Source organism: Emiliania huxleyi, assembly GCF_000372725.1.
Source record: "Emiliania huxleyi CCMP1516 chromosome Unknown EMIHUscaffold_218, whole genome shotgun sequence".
Lineage (NCBI taxonomy): Eukaryota > Haptophyta > Isochrysidales > Noelaerhabdaceae > Emiliania > Emiliania huxleyi.
The window spans coordinates 46946-64285 of NW_005200434.1; the positions used below are offsets into that span (position 1 = coordinate 46946).

Sequence of the window (17340 nt, forward strand, 5' to 3'; positions counted from 1 at the left end):
TGACACAGCTGAAGCGCATTTAGGCGGCCAGTCTTCTTACTCACGGCTACCACGACGACCTTGGCGAGGAGGTGTTTGCATGCCACGTCTCGATGTTACGCCCCCCATCCTCACGCCCCATCCTCACCGACGCTCGGCGTCCATTGGGCCGCGTGATTTGCAGGCTTTCCTCAAGGGCGCCGAGACACTCGCTAAGGAGGGCCCTTCGGACGCGGGCCAAGCGGCTGTGGAGGCGTACAACGCGCTCGTGCGCTCTGGCACCTCAATGTTGATGCAGCCTCCGCTCCAGAGCCGGTGGTGTCTGAGCGGACACGAGCGGGCTCGACGGCAGCGCGCGTGGGAGGAGGCAGCGCGCGCGGCTAGGGCCGTCAGGGAGGGACCGTCTGGAGGCGAGGACCTCACCTCGAGGCTAGACGCGCTGCTCCAGGCTGTGGAGGCGGGAGGGAAGGAGCGTTCAAGTCGTGACGTGCGCGAACAGGGCGTGCAAACCGACATTGAGGAAGCGGCGGCTTCGTGCGCGGAACAGGGCAACACGGGACTGCAAGAGGGCGCGGGTTGGGCTGGCGGCACAAAAGAGACCAGCGTGCTTGGTACCTCATTCCTTGATCGGCTCGACGATAGAGCAGAACCTGGCGACGATGCTCAGAGCCTCCACGCTCAAACTCGGCCGATCCACCCTTGGTTGGACTTGGGCTGGAGCCGAGTGATTGGGGAGGACATCTGCTCGCCTCCGCAGAAGGACGATTCGGATTCGGATTCGGAGGCTCGTGGCGAGGTGTGTGAGGGACGTGCTGGCGAGTGGGAGGCTGGCGAAGACACTATGGGCGGTCAGGCTCAAGCGCTAAGGGAGCGCGACTGGCAGGCCGACGTGGACGATTCACGCTCGCGCAACAGCCAGGCCGACTCTGACTGGTCAGTTGGTCGCGATTTTGACCCTCTTCTGGAGACGCGGCTAAGCCAGCGCCGGACGGTGGAGTGGAGTGAGGAGCGGTTGGATACTCAGCACGAGGTCCCGGTGGCGGGTCCGAGGGCTCGGCGCGCCGGGGGGCGGCGGGGCGATTAGCAGCAACTCATCCGTGTGTGTTATATCGGCAGCTCGGTGAGTCCACAACTTGCCACAACACGTGCGCATGGAACCGCGCGGGATGTGGAGAGGAGCGGGACCGCGCGCGGCGTGCTCTTGGCGTTCTGGTTCTCTCACGATATGTGAATGTGTGAAGCAAGACGGCGCTCGCGCGCGCGCCGCGCGTGTGTCCCGTGTTCACTTTCGCCGTCGTTCCTTGATTGTAGAGTCCCCCATAAAAAAACTATACGCTTCGAGGCCGGCACAGACGGTGCCGTGCTTTTGCGAGCAGCCTCAGAATGAACCGCGACGGGCGCTATGAGCCAAGAGCGTCCGCGAGCAGCTCTCTCGCTGCAGCCCACGAAGCGGCGTCGGCGCGCGCGTCGTAGCTAAAGGCGGGGTTCTCGTTGAGCGCCTGCGCCGGATTGGTGAACGAGTGCCTAGAGTTCACAGCGCCTCAGCGTGAAGAGGCGCCGTTCACAGCACGTCGGTGCGACTACGGGGGCGGTGAAGTTCGCTGCCTGGCGCCGCCGGCAGCGCCAAATGCCTGCAGCTCCCAGCGGCAGCCCCGCTCGCCGAGGGCCGCCAAGCAAGCGTCGACGCCGTCGCGCGGCACAAACGGGTCGGCCTCGGCGTGGCAGAGAAGGGCCCGTGCCGTGATCGGCGGCGCAGCCACTGCCTCTGCCCCCGCCGAGCCTTCCGAGCCTCCCGTAGCGGTCAAGTCATGCGGCACGTAGCCGTCGACCACGCCGTGAAAGGAGACGACGGCGCGGAGGCCCGGCGGCGCCGGCGTGCACGCCTTAAAGGTAAGGTAAACCTCTCCGCACACACGAGGTGGTGGGGCAAGGGGGCAGCCCCTCGCAACTCCACGTCTAGACGACAGGAGCCCCACGGTATTGAAAGCGCAAGGCCCGGTGTGTCTGTGTGTGTGTGTGTGTGTGTGTGTGTGTGTGTGTGTGTGTGTGTGTGTGTGTGTGTGTGTGTGTGTGTGTGTGTGTGTGTGTGCGCGCGCGCGCCTTGAGCACATCCATGACCGCCCGGCCGCCGAAGCACCACCCTGAGTGCACCGCGCACACATGCTGAACACGCCAGCCTCGGGGGCGGGAAGGCGGTCTCGTGCAGACTAGTCAGAGCACCGCGTGAGTACGAGGGGGACTACGGCCGAGTGCAGTCGGAGATGTGTCCTCTACAGCGCTGGGTGGAGCACAAGAAGGCGTATCCTCCCTCTATCAGCTCCCACCGACGAGCGCTAGGCGCGACGCGTCGACCTGACAACGGCAATCGCCGTGAACGGCGCCTCTTCACACCGCCCGGGCGGCGCGACGCGTCGAGGCGTCCACCAGCGGCGACTCGGCCAGCTGCTGCAGCGCCTCGCGCGTGCGCCTGATCTCCGGGTGATCTCGGGGTGATCTCCGGTGATCTCGGGGTAATCTCCGGGCCATCTCGAGCCAGCTGCGGCAGCGCTCTCGCGTGCGCCTCTGCAGCAGCGGCCGCCCTTCGCCCGTGTACACCTCCCGGCGAGGCCCGCACCAGGCGGGCTCCCAGCCATCGCCGTGCGGGTCGCCCAGCAGATCGGCGATCAGGACGACGTAGCCGCGCGTTGCGAGCGCGTGCGCGCGCCAGCGAAGGTACAGGTCCTGGGTGCAAGCGTCACTCTCATGAACGTAGTAGTAGTGAACGAATGAGTTCACGAATGAGCGAGCTTCCTGCGGGCCGACGGCGGTGTGCACTAAGCACACGCCCGGCCGTGGAGATCCTTCACGCAGGCCGCCGCCGTTGCAGTAGGCGAGTGAGCCGTGCATCACGAGCCCATCGGTCGTCGTGCGGACGAACGGCACGGCGCAAAGCGTGCCGCCGAAGACTCCAATCTCGGGATCTGAGCCCCATGCCTGAGCCAGGATGTGTGCCTGGTCAGCTGACGCAGCGGTTCTCGCATCGTCGTCGAGCGCCCAGCGCACGGCTGGCTCTGCGGCTCCGCTCATGGTAAGGCGTCGTGCGGCGCGAGAGCGCACGCGGGCCACCAGAGAGGCGCAGGCAAACGTCGCACCAGTCGCGAGCAGGAGGGTGAGCGTGCGGTCTGACATACCGTCGGTACGGACAGTCGTGTTTTTCGATTCTCTCGAGGTTCTCGAGGTGGATATCCTTTGGCCGCGTTGGGTAGCGAGGATTGGTGTAACCCGAGCCACGGAGGCGTGTTTTCTGACGGCCGACCGTCAGTGCACGGAGTTGCCCCTTCTCCGACTGCCCCGGCTAGTTCCCGAGGTCGCGCGGGGCTGACCCCTGCGTCCCCCGAGACCTAGCGCGGGTGGGTTGGAGGGGGCTCGGAAAGGCGCGCAAGCACGCCCTACGTCTTCCCCTCCTCCCCATCGGGCCGCATGAGCGGCCACGCCTCGCAGATTCGTTTTCGCGCCTGGGTCAGGCGCGCGGGGCATCCCCCGGGTCGCTCGACCAGCGATCCGAAGAGTGGCCGCTATGCGAAGGAAAGAGCGGGGCCCTCGACGCCTCAGTCCGGCCCTCCGAGGGGGGAAGGGAAGTGCGGGGTCCCCTCGGGCGCCTCAGTTCGGCCCTCCCGAGGGGGGGAGGGGAGCAAGGGGGTGGGGGGGTCGGGGCGGTGGGGAGGGGTCTCGGATTTCATGTGGCTAATACTTGCCTTTAGGGGAGGGGCCTCAGCCTGGCGAGTCCAGCTCAACCTGACGTCTTCCCCCCCTCCCTCGAGGCAGCGAGTAGGCAGCGAGTGGAGCACTCGAGCGCCTATATGAAGGTATGTGAGATGGTGATGGGAATGGGAGGTCGGGCGGGCGGGCGGGGCGGGCGGGCGGGCGGGCGGGCGGGCGGGCGGGCAAGCGGGGAGAGGCGGGCGGGCGGGGCGGAGCGGGCGGGCGGGGTGATCGGAGAAATCGTAGCCACAATCAGCAGCAGCGGAGCAGCGGCAGCAGCAGCAGCAGCAGCTGCAGCAGCCAGCAGCAGCCTGCCGCAGATTGCTGCCGTTGTCAGCGCCGCGATCCGCCGCCGCGCCGCCGCGCCGCCGCCGCCTGCGCTCGCCGCCGCCTCGTAGACGACACATCTCGCGCTCGGAGAGCCGCGCAGCGGGCCGCGAGGTTGTGGTCAAAGAGCCGCAAAGTGGCGAGGTCATGAAATCATCAAATTTTGGACTTGCCCGAGACAGCCCGGAAATGGTCCCGAGCCGTAGCCCCGGCGTCGGCGCATCGCATCTCGGCCGCGAAGGGCCGGTTCCGCCGCGCAGTCGAGCGGCAGCAGCTCCAGGGCAACTTTGTCGACTAACTGGATGAGCCAAAAATCGGCGAGGAAACAGCACTGGCGGCACGCCGGGACGAATCCGGATTGGTTCTATTGTTCAGATTCACGGCGGCGAGCCGCCGCGAGCCCACAGGAGAGATGGGCGCCGCGGCACCAGACCGCGCCGCCAGCGAGGCGGGAGCAGCAGCCGACGACATGGCAGTTAGAAGCGATTTTCCTAGGTCTTTTTCGATTCGTTCACAGCTTGTTAGGTTCGAGGTTGGAGGGGGCTCGCCCCGTTCCTCCCCATCGGGCCGCGTGAGCGGCCTCGCCTCGCAGGTTCGTTTCTCGCGCCTGGGTCAGGCGCGCGGGGCATCCCCCGGGTCGCTCAGCGACGGGGGGGGGGGGAGGGGAGGGAGTCGGAGGATGATGGGGATGGTCCTCTCGGCGAGCACCACGGTGCTCGTGGATTCGACCATCCACCTGACTACCATTCCGACGACGCCTTCTGTGAGGAGGCCGGCATCTGTGAGGGCGACGGCTTCTAAGCCGTCGCCTTTGCAGTGCCAGTCCCGTACCCGGTGTCGTGCGAGGGAGTTTTGTTGTAAAATTCTTTTAGTGTGTGTGTGTGTCTTTTAGCACGTGTGTTGTGGCGCGACAGTCCTTACCTAGTGTCGTGCGTCGTGCGAGGGAGTTTAGTTGTAATGCCTTGTGTTTGTTTGTTTCATAACATCGAAGGCTACCTCATAACATCGAAGGCTGGCTAAAAAAAATAACATTCGAAGGCTAAGCTCAAAAAAAATCGGTGTGCGGCGGGTGTGCGGGATGTCTGTGGGACAGAGAGAGCGATGTGCTTGTGTCCGCCTGGCGTTTGTTTCATAACATCGAAGGCTAGCAAAAAATCGCTGCGCAAAGGACCGGTAGCGAGAGCGCCGATAGTTTTTGCCGCTTGTTCAGCTCAGCATGGAAGCCACCTGTGTCTGCTACTGATACACTTCTTCAGAAGAAATGGATATTTAATCATGCCTTCCTATTTCTCAGTGAGAGCATGATGCATGAGGTCGAGGAGATGGTGCATGCTCTTGAAAAAGTACAGCGCGAAGACGTCATTGGGCCGTTGACATCGCAGAACCCACGCCTAATGTTTGATGGCGAGGCGAGTGCTCAAAACATGAAGGTGATCGAGCCTGTTCTCGACTTGTCGCCAACGTTCCGTGGCACGGCCAGCGGCTCAAAAGTGCAATCCATCTTCCGCAGCTTGTTCGATGGTGACCGCCCCTTGCTATTCGAGGACAGAATTCAGATGAAGCTGCCGTCGTCTGGAAGCAAGCAGAGTCTGAGCATGCCAGGCGCATTCCCTTGGCATCAGGATTTCTGTTATTGGTCATCTTATTCTCGGAGCCTCATCTCGTTGTTCGTTTACCTGGACCAATCAACTGAGGAAAACGGTTGTGTGCAATTGCTTGCATACTCTCCAGAAGCGGGCTTGCTACCTCATGTAGCCTCGGGCGACGACACTTTCCCGCTCAAACTCGAAGGCGATGCTCTGGCTGATCTTTTGTCCAAACACTCACCTGTACTGACCACTGGATCTGCTGGTACAGTTGTTGTGTTCAGCGCGTTCACGCCCCATGCAAGTTTCAACAACATTTCCAGAAGGCCGCGACGAAGTTTCTTCTTGGTCTGCAATTCAGCTGCTGATGGCGACGGCTATTACAAGGCCAGCGAACAAGAACCAGTTTATCCCATCGGTAGTCATAATCTGGGGCGCGTCCCGCAGGACAAAATTGACTGTTGGAGCGCATGGAGATGTCGAGCGGTTGCACGAAAGCTGGTACTGGGGGAGCAGCTCTTACATCATCCACTTCCATTTCTTGGTGACGTTTTGACACTTGTTCATTTTCCACCTCGGGTTGTGTTTTCATTCATGTCTTTGGAGCCTCTGCGAAAGTCTGAGAGCGCGTGAGGAGACATGGCGACTCCATAACCATAAAAAGGAACTCTCCCCGCGTGCGAGGAGACAGGGGAGGCGTCGGCGAGCGAAGCCCACCTGTCCAAGCTCAAGAGACACTACCCGCAGCGATTTAGAGGGGAAAGTTGGCTCAGTTGTGGCTGTGATGAGATCATTGTTTGATTAAATAAATAAATAAATAAAAACGGACACCTCTCTACTGTGAGATGGGTAAAAAGGAACAGGTCCCCGCCCTTGCGATCTTTTTTCGCGTGCAGGGTTCTTTGTGGGTTGTGGTCGGCGACTAGCCGGGGTCGTCCTCTCGATGGGGGACACTAGCACTAGCCGTCTTCCACATGGTCCCTCGGGTCCCTGCTGCTCCTAATCTATTGTTTGATTGAAAAACAATGTCAATGATTAGTAGACCGGTACTCGGTTTGGATGGTAGCGGGGGGCCCCGCCGGAGGCTGGTTACTGATTTTTAGGCTCCGGCCATTCGAGATCTGGCAACGCTGCACCTAGGATCGCTACGATTGGCCCCCGACGCTACAGTCACCGCTGCACCTTTTCTCGGTCTCGCCCCTCCGGCCTCTGCTACTCCTCCCCTTCCTCGTCGCCGTCAGCCGCAGCCGCCGAAGACACCGACGGCGGCGGCAGCTCGCTCAGCCGGAACGAGGCGGACGGCGCGAGACGCCCTCCCTCGCCCAACGCAAAGCAGAGGAGCTCAAACTCGCACAGCGCGAACAGCCGCCCCTGCACCGGCGACTGCAGCGCGAGCGGCGGGCTGCGCAGCTCGAGGGCCTATCAGTATCAATCGACAGCGACACATCATTCATTAAACGAATCGCGGCGGGCTGGACAGCCCGAGCGCCAGCCCGGGCCGCGGCCGGAGCTCCGCCTCCGCCGCCTAGTCTCGAGCGAAGTGATCTCGACCGATCTCGACCGATCTCGACCGATCTCGCGCCAGCTCGCGCCTCTGCCCCCTCGAGCGCGTGCAGCGTCCTCTCGCTGTCGAAGCCGAGGTAGAGCAGCCGCGAGGCGGCCTGAGGGGCCGTTGACTGACTAATGAATGGACCGCCCTCCGACGCCAGCGAGGGAGCAGCTGCGAGGAGCGCCAGCTCACACGCGCAGCGCAGCACCGCCCCTTCGCCGCACGCGCTGCCCTCCGCCGCCTCCGAGCCCGCGGACGCGGACGCGGCGACGGGTGAAGGAGCGGGTGGGGGAGCGGGTGGGGGAGCGTCGCCGGCGTCGGGGCCGAGCGGCGCAGCGTGGCGGAGCAGGCGAAGGAGCTCCGCGGCAGACCGCTTCCTGTTCAAGCGTTATGATTCTCCACTCACGGGGACGGATGGGGAGTGAGCAGCCCCGCGCAGGGCCGCTTCCAGAGCCGCTCGGCGCCGTCGCACCGCCACAAGCAGACCTGCGGTTACGACAGGAGGTGAGGACGAGATCAGCACTCCTCACGGCCCCTTCTCGCCGCCACAAGCAGACCTCCGCGCCGCTGCCCGCCGCGGTGAGCAGCAGCGGCAGCGCGGCGAGCGGCAGCACGACCTCGACGGGCGAGGTGTGCGTGAGGTAGTAGCGCTCGATGATGTCGGCGCTCGGCCACCTGCCAGCGACGAGTGTGAGCGGTTGTGGGTGATGCACCATCCCATATTAACTGGGACGTCTCGAATGAAGTCGGGCGCGCGGCCACCGGCTAGCGCGCACGTGCCCCTCCCGGTCCGCCGTCACCAGCTCGCCTGTCTCATTGACTAATTAATTCATCAATTACTCATTAATTCACCGGTCCGCCGTCACCAGCTCGCCTGTCTCAATGACTAATTAATTCATCAATTACTCATTAATTCACCGGTCCGCCGTCACCAGCTCGCCTGTCTCACTGACTCGGCTGGCTCACGGACGGGTGAACTGGCTCTTCTCGGCCCGCACGGAGCAGCTCGCCGCCGCCGGGCGTGAAGGCGAGGTGCGAGACGGGGGAGAGGTGGCCGAGCTTGAGCAGCGGCGCCTGTGCACGTGCCGTGGCTGTGAAGAGACGCCCTTCAGCAGCGAGAGCCGGCCGAGCGAGCAGCGGCGCCGCAGACGGACAGCGCACGTCAAAGGCAAACACTTCTCCAAACTTGTCGGCCCAGAGGCCGAGGAGCGAGGTCTCGCCGCCCGCCGGGAGAGGCGCGAAGGCGACGCACCCAATCTTCTTGTGGTGCGTCCACGTGCCGATCGGCGCGGCCGCGGCGTCGGCAGTGACGTCCCAGGCTCGCACCGCCTTGTCGTCGCCGCCGGAGAGGAGCACGCCGCCGCACCGGCTGAAGCACACGCTGCGCACCACGCCGGTCGGGGTGAGCGCGCGCGGCGCCAGCGGCTCCTCGGCGGCAAAGAGCTGGAGCGAGTCCAGGTGAGCGACGCACACGAGCCCGCCCTGCGGGTCGACCGCCGCGACGACGGCGTCGCACTGCGCGGTGCGCCGCACCTTGGCGGCCGGAGCCTCGTGCGTCCGCACGAGCACCGAGCTGCCCACGCGGGAGGAGGCGGGGTGGACCATTTCTTGGGGCGTTCGTCGCTTGCGGCAACACGCTGCCGGCCGCTGCCACGCGCCCGCGAGACGGTTCTGGGCGTGGAGGGCGGGGACAGGCGCGGGAGGGTGGTACGGTGGAATCCGCGGACGGGGACCGGGACGGTTGATTGCTAGAGGCCGAGCAAGCCTGCTCTAGCCTCACGCGTTCGCCCCTGTTGTCTGTTGTTTGTTGTGCCCTTGTTTGTTTCTCTTGGCACCTGGGAGTGCTGGGGGGGGCGATAGGGAGAATGTGGCCCTGAGTTATGTGTACGCCAACTCAGGGTGTGTGGCAGCCAGCTGGTTGTGTGTCTTGTGAGCCTGTTTGTGTCTTTGTGTCGCTCGTGCGTGTCGTCATCATCTGTCTCGCGTCCACCCATACCGCGTTGGTGTCCAGTCCGAGCCTGACTGTTGTTCATCTTTCTACATACATACATACGGTTGAGGCCGTAGGCAAGCCTGCTCTAGCCTCGCACGTCACTTGTGTTGATTAAATGAACTCGGGGGCACGGGACGCGGCACAAACGGGGCACAAACGCCAGGCTACAAAGCACGTCACTTCCTGTCGTCTGTCTGTTGTTGTTGTGCCCTTGTTTGTTCCCTTGGCACCTTCGCTGTCGAAAGCCCTCCGGTCCCTCGATTCCCTCGCCTCGCTGTCCCCTCTACTGCTTCGTCCCAATTTATATCCTCATCCTCTGTGCGCGTTGTTGCTCCCTTCCCTTCTCCATCGTTGTTGCCTCCGTCGACTGCGGCGCTGCCTCTTCCCTCGCCTCCGTCCTCCTCGTATCGCCTGCCATCGTCCCGTGTCTCCTCGTCCTCGCTATCGTCTAGGCCGTTGTCTACTTGTTCATCGTGTCCCCTGCTGCTGGTGGCAACGCCGTTGGCCTCCTCTCTCCCCCTTTCCTCGCTGCCCCCCTCGCTGTCTTGTGTTGATGGACCCCCTCCCTCTCGCCCTCGCCACCGTCACCGTCACCATCCCCATCGCTACCGCCCTCCAGATCCCCGCCATCCTTTGTTTCACACTCGTCTCTGCCATGTCCGCCGTCGCCGCCGTCCTTTCTGCTGCGCTCTGTGCTCCTTGGTACAGTCGCTTGTTGTCGGTCCCGTGCCCGCCGAGTGGCTAGATGCTACGACTGACTCGAGACGACTGAGGTGTGTGTCGTCGACTCGTGCGTCGTGGTTTCGTATCAAGAATACTCACTCACTCACTCACATGCGCATCATCTGTCTCCTTGCCCTCGTTTAATGCGCGCATCTTCGTATCCTTTGATACAGAAAAGATAGCAGGGACATATCGACAAGCACCAAACGTGACCCCCACGACCACAGGGTCTGTGTCGCTGTCTGTCGGCACGCTGTCAACAGGACGTCGAGAGGGCGAGAGGCTTGACGTGATCCGACCCTGCGACCCTGGAGCCGAGCGGCGGGCGCGAGGAGAGTCTTAAAAGAGAGTCAGGCGGGGCCGATTCTCGCCGCCAGAGGCCCGAGCGGCGGCACGACCGCCGCGATCCACTTCCAGCCCCTCCACGGCGCCGACGCCGCCGGGGCGCCCGCCGCGTCCGCCGTGCCGCCCTCGCCCGCCGGGGCGGGATGATGTGGCGCCGCCTCCTGCTGCAGCTCGGCCTGTGTTCACAGCTGGAGGTGTGAAGAGAGCCCGTTCACAGCTCAGGACCTCTCCCCTCCTGCTGCAGCTCGGCCAGGCGCTCGAGTGCGGCGCTCGCCCCCTCGTGGCCGGCGACGTTGGCGAGCGCGCGCTGGTACGCGTCCGCCGCGTGCGGGAGGCAGGAGCCTACACCATTGGCCAATCAATAGCCTCGAACCGACTCCTTCATTAGTTGCAGGTCCCGCCGCGTGCGGGAGGCAGGAGGGAGCCTCCGCTGCAGCGGCTCGCGGGCAGCCGCTCGAGGAGCTGCCCCGCCATCAGGTGCAGGTCGGACAGCACCTGCCGTCGGGCAGGCAGAGAACTCATCGCAGAGAGTGAATCGTCGAAGTGAATTGGTTCCTAGATCTATGTGTGCTGAGACTCAGCTACAGGCCGGCAGCGCCTGCCCTGGGTCTGCGGGCGCGGGAGCGTCGTCCGCACGGATCACCAGGATGTCGATCGCGCGCTGGCACGCCTGCGTGGGACAGACGAGCGGCTCGTGCTGTGTGTCTTAGTGTGTGTGTGTGTGTGTGTGTGTGTGTGTGTGTGTGTGTGTGTGTGTGTGTGTCGCTCCAGTGGGACCCGTCCCTCCGTCTCGCGGTGCGCCCACCCCACACCGCCCAACGGCCAGGTCATCGACTACAGGCTGTTCTTCCCCTCTGGTCGCGGGCGGTCCTTCGCCTCTCCCTCTATCTAGAGACGAGTCGACGAGAGGAGAGGGGCGAGCTGGGCGGTGTCTCAGAGTCTCTTCTCTGCAGCATGGGCTGCGTCTGCTACGCTAAGAGTCGCCTCGAGCGCCGCCATGACGTCGCCGAGCCCCGCTTGAACCGCCGCAAGGTTGGCATGCGCCGGCCACAGGTTTGGGTTCCCGCGTATAGCGGCGTCAAAGTGGTCGATCGCCGCGAGGACCTCGCCTCGATTCTCGAGCACCGCACGCCCGGCCGCGTACTCGCTGTTCGGCGAGAGCCCGCTCCACAGGAGCCCGCCCGGGAGACGCCCGAGCAGAGCCGCGCCGCTGTACGCAGCAAATTGCCGCGCGCGAGTCAGCTGCGCCACGGCCGTCGCTGGCTCGCCTTGCTCGAGCGCCAGCAGGCCGCTGCGCTCGAGGCGGGAGCCGCACAGCGAGAGAGCGGCCGGGAGAGACACGGCGACTAGCAGCGATGCGACAACATGGCGACGGAGAGCGGACGCAGGCGGCGAGGCTCTCCTCTTGGACTGCTTGTTGCTGCGCGGCTTGTTGGCCATCGTGGCGCCCGGGCGCGGTAATCGTGTGTATGGCCGCGACGGAGTAGTAGAAGAAGCGGAAGATGGCGAGGAGGGACGGAAAGCGTCTCCGCAGGAAGGCGAATCCCGCCCAGCGGCTCGTCCACTGGTACATGGCGGAGATGTCGTCGGAGACGATGCCGTGGCGTGGCGCGTGCTCGGTCCAGCCTCGGACGAGGCGGGCAAGTTTCTCCGTTCCCTTGGAGGAGAAGCACCAGTTGGTGACAAACTTGAGCGGGCGGGAGGCGGCGGCGAGGGCGTCCCTGGCAGCAGCGAGGGCGGCGGCGGTGCGGCTGGCGCGCGCGCGCAGGCCTGCGGCGGACGGATCGTTGCCGGAGACGGCGGTGGCAGCCTCGTGCTGCAGCTCGGCGGCGAGGACGTCCGCCTCGGCGGTGTCAATGCGGCGCTGATGGTCCTGCACGTCCTCGGGGGCGGGCTCGGTGAAGTTGCGTTCGAACCCTTTGCGGCAAGCGCGATTGATTATTGCCCAGAGGAGACAGCGCCACTTCTCGCACATGCCGAGGGGCCGACGGCCTTTGATCTCGCCGGTCAAAGGGCAGACTTTGGCGGCGAGGGCGGCGCGGATGCCGCCGGCGAGGAGGTCGCGGGCAGTCGCCCCACCCTGGTCTGCTGCGACGGCGTTGGCCCATTTAGTGACGGCCTTGAGGCCTCTCGGCTGCCGGATAATCGCTTTGATGATGCGGTTGTCCTGCGGCAACGTGCCCGGCGCCCGCAGGTCGCGCAGCTGTGCGGCGGCCTTCTGGACGAGCTTGGCTGTAAACTGGATCGGGGCGTGCCCAGGCTCGTCGGCAACATGCTCAGGAGTGAGCTCCCGATGGGGGGTCTGAGGGTTGAAGCCGATGAGGGCGCGTTTGGAGTCCGGCAGTCGGGGGTCGAGGGCGGGGGAGGGGGTGGACTGCTTGAAGGCTGCCGACCAATCGCCATGCGAGGCCAAGAAGGCCTGTTTACGGATGGTCGTCGCGTCGCAAGGCATCCCCGATACGGTCGGCTCGGACAGCCTGTCGTAGTCCACTTGGAGCTCGTCCTCAAGTTCGCACAGGTCGCCGTCGGGGTTGGAGCGGCTCGCAGTGCGGCGCGCCTCGTCCGCGAAGGCGCGCCAGAGCTGCACGGCGGTGCCATCGTTGATGGCGCTCACCCACGCGGCTGCGCGATGGCGCAGTTGGTCCGCGGGGCGAGGCTCGACCTCGCCGTGCGAGCGGAAGAAGACATAGGCGTTGTAGAGGTCGGCGCACAGGAAAGCGAGGCCGTTCGTCTCGCCGTTCACGTCTTCGGCAAAGTGCTCGTGCGCAGCGACGACTGGCGCAAAGAGTTCCGCCTGGAAGCCAGAGTGGAGTGGGATCTCCTGTGCGCGGAGGCAGCCGCCAAGACTCCGCACGTCGGCGTCGATGTCAATGCCGCGGAGGCAGAGTAGGTTGTCGCCCGTGGTGATGGCAGGGATGGCGACGAGGCGGTGCGTGTCATTGGGGCGGGGGGGCGGCGCGCTGGGGGCGGCGGAGGGGGCCGGCGAGTGCGCCGGCGCGGCTCCTTGGGGGCTGCCAGAGGGGGCGGGGGCGGGGGCGGGGGCGGGGGCGAGGCAGGGGAGGCAGGAGCCGAGGGTGCCCGGCTTGGCGCGAGCGGCGACCGCAGACCGCGCTCGTTTCTCCGCCTCCTTCCACGTCTTGGCCGCGATCTGCAATTCTTTGTGAGCAGTCCTGCGCGTGTTGTCGCCGCTCGTGCAATGGTTCAGCCAGCCTGAGTTCCCATTCTGGGTTGGTCGCGGGAGCACGCAGAACACCCCTCTGCAGATGTCGCATCGGTGGAAAGCGTGGTCGGCTAGCACATCGTCGGTGTCGGCGGAGGATGGGTGAGCGGCGGCGCAGTGCTCGGCGAGGTGTCGCCGATCCGGGAAGGGGTCGTGGTTGCAGCCGTCAATGGGGCACTTGATGCCTCCGACTGGTGCGTTGTAGCCGTTGTACTTCGCCGCAAGGTCTTGGACCCTGTTGGTCGCTACGACGGCGTTGACGACGGTGATGGCGGAGGGCGAGATGAGGGGGGCGGCGGGGTTGGCGACGGCGGTGATGACGGGGGGCGAGACGAGGGGGGCGGCGATGCTGGCGGCCGCGGGGGCGGCGCTCGCAGGTTGCTGCTGTTGTTGCTGCTGTTGCTGCTGCTGCTGGGCCTGCTGCTGCTGTGCTACAGGCGCCGCTGCTGGTGCCGCCTGCGCCACTGGTGTTGCGAGCGTCGTCGCCTCTTGCGGCTGGGCGGTGGCGGCAGGGGTGCTGGCGTGCGGGGCAAGCCTGCCTGCCGTGTCTGTGGCTGGCTCGTCCGACGGGGGGCACGTGCCGTGGGCGCATGGCGCGGCGCGCGGGGACGCATTGGCGTCGGGCGGGGTTGCGCGTGCAAGCGCCTCGTGAGCGCGCGCCGGTGGGGCGCGCTCGGCGGCCCCTCCGGCGGTGGCCGGCGGGGACTTTTGTGGTCGGAGCTTACGCATAGCCTTCTTACAACTAGCGATGGGGCCAGTGGGCAATCGTGCGGGTAGAGAATTTTCTTTTTCTCGCGATGTCCACCCCTCCGCGCCGCCGCTCGCGCCGCCTCGCCACCGCCGCCGCCGCCACCGCGGCTTCGCCAAGCACGCCGCCGCCCACCCGCCTCCTCGACCTCCCCAGGGAGCTCCTCGTGCGCGCCCTCTCTCGCTGCGACCCCCCCGACGTCGCTCGCGCGGCGGCCGTCTCGCTTCTCTTCCACGCCTCACTCGCGGTGGAGGGCATCCGCTTGTGGGCGCAAGAGCGCGGCTTTGAGCTGCCGGCGCAGCCAGAGAGCGAGGGCTGCGCCGTGCGGTGGCTGTGCTATTCGGCGCTGCTGTGCGCGGCCAACCCGCCGGCGAGGCTGGCGGCAGGCTGGCGGCACAGCGTCTTCATTGACGGCGAGGGGCGGCTCTCGTCGTGCGGCTCGGCGGATTTGGACCAAGAGGGGCTCATCGGGCACGGTGAGGGCGTGAGGCGGCTCAACACGCCGACGCGCCTCCCTTCTCCTCTTCTGGGAGGCGAGCGCGCCGTGAGCGTGTCGGCAAGCGCACTCCACAGCCTGGCCATCACCGCCGACGGCGCTGCCTGGAGCTGGGGCTGGGGAACCTATGGCCAGCTGGGCCACGGTGACGAGGAGAACAAGTCGCAGCTAAAGAAGATCGAGGCCTTGGCTGGGCAGCGCGTCGTCGCTGTGACGGCAGGTGACCAGCACAGCCTCGCCATCACCGCCGACGGAGCTGTCTGGAGCTGGGGCGATGGAGGCGACGGCCAGTTGGGCCACGGCGACAAGCAAAACCAGCTGCTGCCAAAGAAGGTCGAGGCATTCGCGGGGCAGCGTGTCGTCGCTGTCTCGGCGGGAGGCTTCCACAGCCTCGCCATCACCGCCGACAGCGCCGTCTGGAGCTGGGGGGGTGGAGGCGGGGGCCGGTTGGGCCACGGCAACGAGCAGGACCAGCTGCTGCCGAAGAAGGTCGAGGCGTTGGCGGGAAGGCGCGTCGTCGCCGTGTCGGCTGGAGGCTACCACACCCTCGCCCTCACCGCCGACGGCGCCGTCTGGAGTTGGGGCGATGGAGGCTTTGGCCCGCTGGGCCACGGCAACGAGCAGACCCAGCTGCTGCCAAAGAAGGTCGAGGCCTTGGCTGGCCGGCGCGTCGTCGCTGTCTCGGCGGGGTGTCTGCACAACCTCGCCATCACCACCGACGGCGCTGTATGGAGCTGGGGTTATGGTCGCTTTGGCCAGCTGGGCCACGGCGACGAGCAGCGCCAGCTGCTGCCCAAGAAGATTGAGGCCTTGGCTGGTCAGCGCGTCGTCGCTCTGTCTGCTGGAGATGGCCACAGCCTCGCCATCACCGGCGATGGCGCTGCCTGGAGCTGGGGCAGTGGAGGCGATGGCCAGCTAGGCCACCGCGACCGGGAGCGCCAGCTCGAGCCCAAGAAGATCGAGGTGTGGGCGAGCCGGCCGCCCACGCCTGCTTCCTCTGACGGAGAGGACAGCAGCGACGGAGAAGACAGCGATTCGGACGAGTAGGAAGCAAGGTGATTTGGACGAGTAGGAAGCAAGGCGGGCAGCGGGGGAGGGCGAGTAGTGATTGATAGTACTCTCCAAGAGTATAATACACGCGGACCACGGTCTGAATTTGCCAATACTTTACAAATCCTCTCTAGCTAGCGCGTAGCGCAACCATTGATTCAGCCGCTTAGCACATTTTCACTCCCAGGGTGAACACATCTAGAGCACGTCTGGCGGCCCTCTCTATAGCCTAGTACACAAGCACGCACCATAAAGCACGCGGCTGTAGACGCCGAGCAGTTGTACAGATCACTCTATGTCGCGCGGCCGCACGCACTGCTCGCGGCGCGCGCCGACCCGCGCACACACAACAGCGCCATTGCAATACTAGCAGCTCTTAGCGCTCGCTCGCCGGAGGGCCGGCCGAGAGGCTGCGGCGAGCACGACGGGCAGCGCCAGCGCCCCGAGCGCCGCACAGAGCGCCGCCGGAGAGATCGGGAGATATCGGGAGAGAACGGGAGATGGGGCTGGAGGTGCGCGCGGTGACGCCTCGTCGGCCTCGCGCGGCGTCGCGGCCGCGAGGGGGCGCTGCTGCGGCCTCCGAAGCGCCGCCTCCCCCGGCAGCACAGCCGCCGGCAGCAGGCCGTGCAGCAGGACGCCGCAGCCGGTGATGAGCAGCGCGGAGATCGCGAGCGACTCGAGGCTCCCCACGGCGGGCACCTCCTCACACACGTCGAGGTGTGAAGAGACGCTGTTCACAGCGAGCGACTCGCGGCTCCCCACGGCGGGCACCTCCTCGGCGTAGGAGCGCCAGCTCTCGCCGAAGGCTTCCGCCAGCCGGCGCTCCTCCGGCCCGCCAACCTGTATTATGACAAGAAGAAGCTCATCATCATCATTATCATTGTCTCAGCGCTCCTCCGGCCCGCCAGCCTGTGGTGATAATGAGGAGGAGGATGAGAACCATAGTCACCATCAGCGCTCCTCCGGCCCGCCGACCTGCCGGCTTAGGTGAAGCGCGAGCCATATCTCCCATATCTCCCCATATCTCCCCATATCTCCCCATACCTGCCGGCCGAGGTGGAGCGCGAGCCAGACCGTGCCGACCGCGCTGACCACGCTCGGCAGCAGCGCCGAGAGGGAGAGAGCGAGGCCGACACTCGACACGCAGATGGGGTTCCGGCTCCAGGCAAAGGAGGCGTGCGTGCAGAGCGAGTGCGGGGCGGTGGCGAGGCAGGCCCGCAGCGTGAGGACGGCGGAGACAGAGAGGGCCGAAGAGAGGAAGAGCAGGCCCAGCGCGCCTACCCGGTTGGGCGCGGGGTGGGCCGAGAGGAGGAGCAGGCCGAACGCGCCCGTCTGGACGAGCTCTGACGGTCGGGAGATCTGGGGAGATCTGGGGAGGTATGGGAGACATGGGGAGATATGGGGAGATATGGGGAGGTATGGGGAGATATGGGGAGATCTGGGGAGATCTGGGGAGATATGTGGAGATCTGGGAGATATGGGGAGATATGGGGAGGTATGGGAGATATGGGGAGATATGGGGAGATATGGGGAGACATGGGGAGACATGGGGAGATATGGGGAGATATGGGGAGATGTGGGAG

General features: G+C 65.4%; 5 protein-coding genes across 5 annotated transcripts; all 5 read right to left on the reverse strand.

The window, feature by feature from the left end:
* Nucleotides 1–1379: 1379 nt before the first annotated feature.
* On the reverse strand, nucleotides 1380–3147 carry EMIHUDRAFT_235379 (hypothetical protein; the record flags this gene model as incomplete). The annotated part of the gene is made up of 6 exons (XM_005780296.1): nucleotides 1380–1503; nucleotides 1564–1862; nucleotides 2089–2120; nucleotides 2304–2331; nucleotides 2404–2446; nucleotides 2594–3147. 6 exons carry the CDS (start codon nucleotides 3145–3147, stop codon nucleotides 1380–1382), a joined length of 1080 nt encoding a protein of 359 aa, XP_005780353.1.
* A 3506-nt stretch (nucleotides 3148–6653) lies between these two features.
* Nucleotides 6654–7488, reverse strand: EMIHUDRAFT_457099 (hypothetical protein; the record flags this gene model as incomplete). The annotated part of the gene is made up of 4 exons (XM_005780297.1): nucleotides 6654–7052; nucleotides 7123–7158; nucleotides 7226–7294; nucleotides 7367–7488. Coding segments are annotated over 4 exons (434 nt in total), but the record flags the coding sequence as incomplete, so codon positions are not given.
* Nucleotides 7489–7746: 258 nt separating this feature from the next.
* EMIHUDRAFT_443102 (hypothetical protein) lies at nucleotides 7747–8862 on the reverse strand (the record flags this gene model as incomplete). The annotated part of the gene is made up of 3 exons (XM_005780298.1): nucleotides 7747–7857; nucleotides 7945–8256; nucleotides 8326–8862. Coding segments are annotated over 2 exons (649 nt in total), but the record flags the coding sequence as incomplete, so codon positions are not given.
* A 1135-nt stretch (nucleotides 8863–9997) lies between these two features.
* On the reverse strand, nucleotides 9998–14055 carry EMIHUDRAFT_235383 (hypothetical protein; the record flags this gene model as incomplete). Its single annotated transcript, XM_005780299.1, has 8 exons — nucleotides 9998–10206; nucleotides 10469–10585; nucleotides 10829–10913; nucleotides 11216–11539; nucleotides 11724–11900; nucleotides 12123–13064; nucleotides 13344–13676; nucleotides 14041–14055. The coding sequence occupies 8 exons, from the start codon at nucleotides 14053–14055 to the stop codon at nucleotides 9998–10000; spliced, it is 2202 nt and encodes a 733-aa protein (XP_005780356.1).
* A 2078-nt stretch (nucleotides 14056–16133) lies between these two features.
* On the reverse strand, nucleotides 16134–17111 carry EMIHUDRAFT_457100 (hypothetical protein; the record flags this gene model as incomplete). The annotated part of the gene is made up of 5 exons (XM_005780300.1): nucleotides 16134–16167; nucleotides 16284–16456; nucleotides 16529–16597; nucleotides 16802–17034; nucleotides 17086–17111. Coding segments are annotated over 5 exons (534 nt in total), but the record flags the coding sequence as incomplete, so codon positions are not given.
* Nucleotides 17112–17340: the final 229 nt, after the last annotated feature.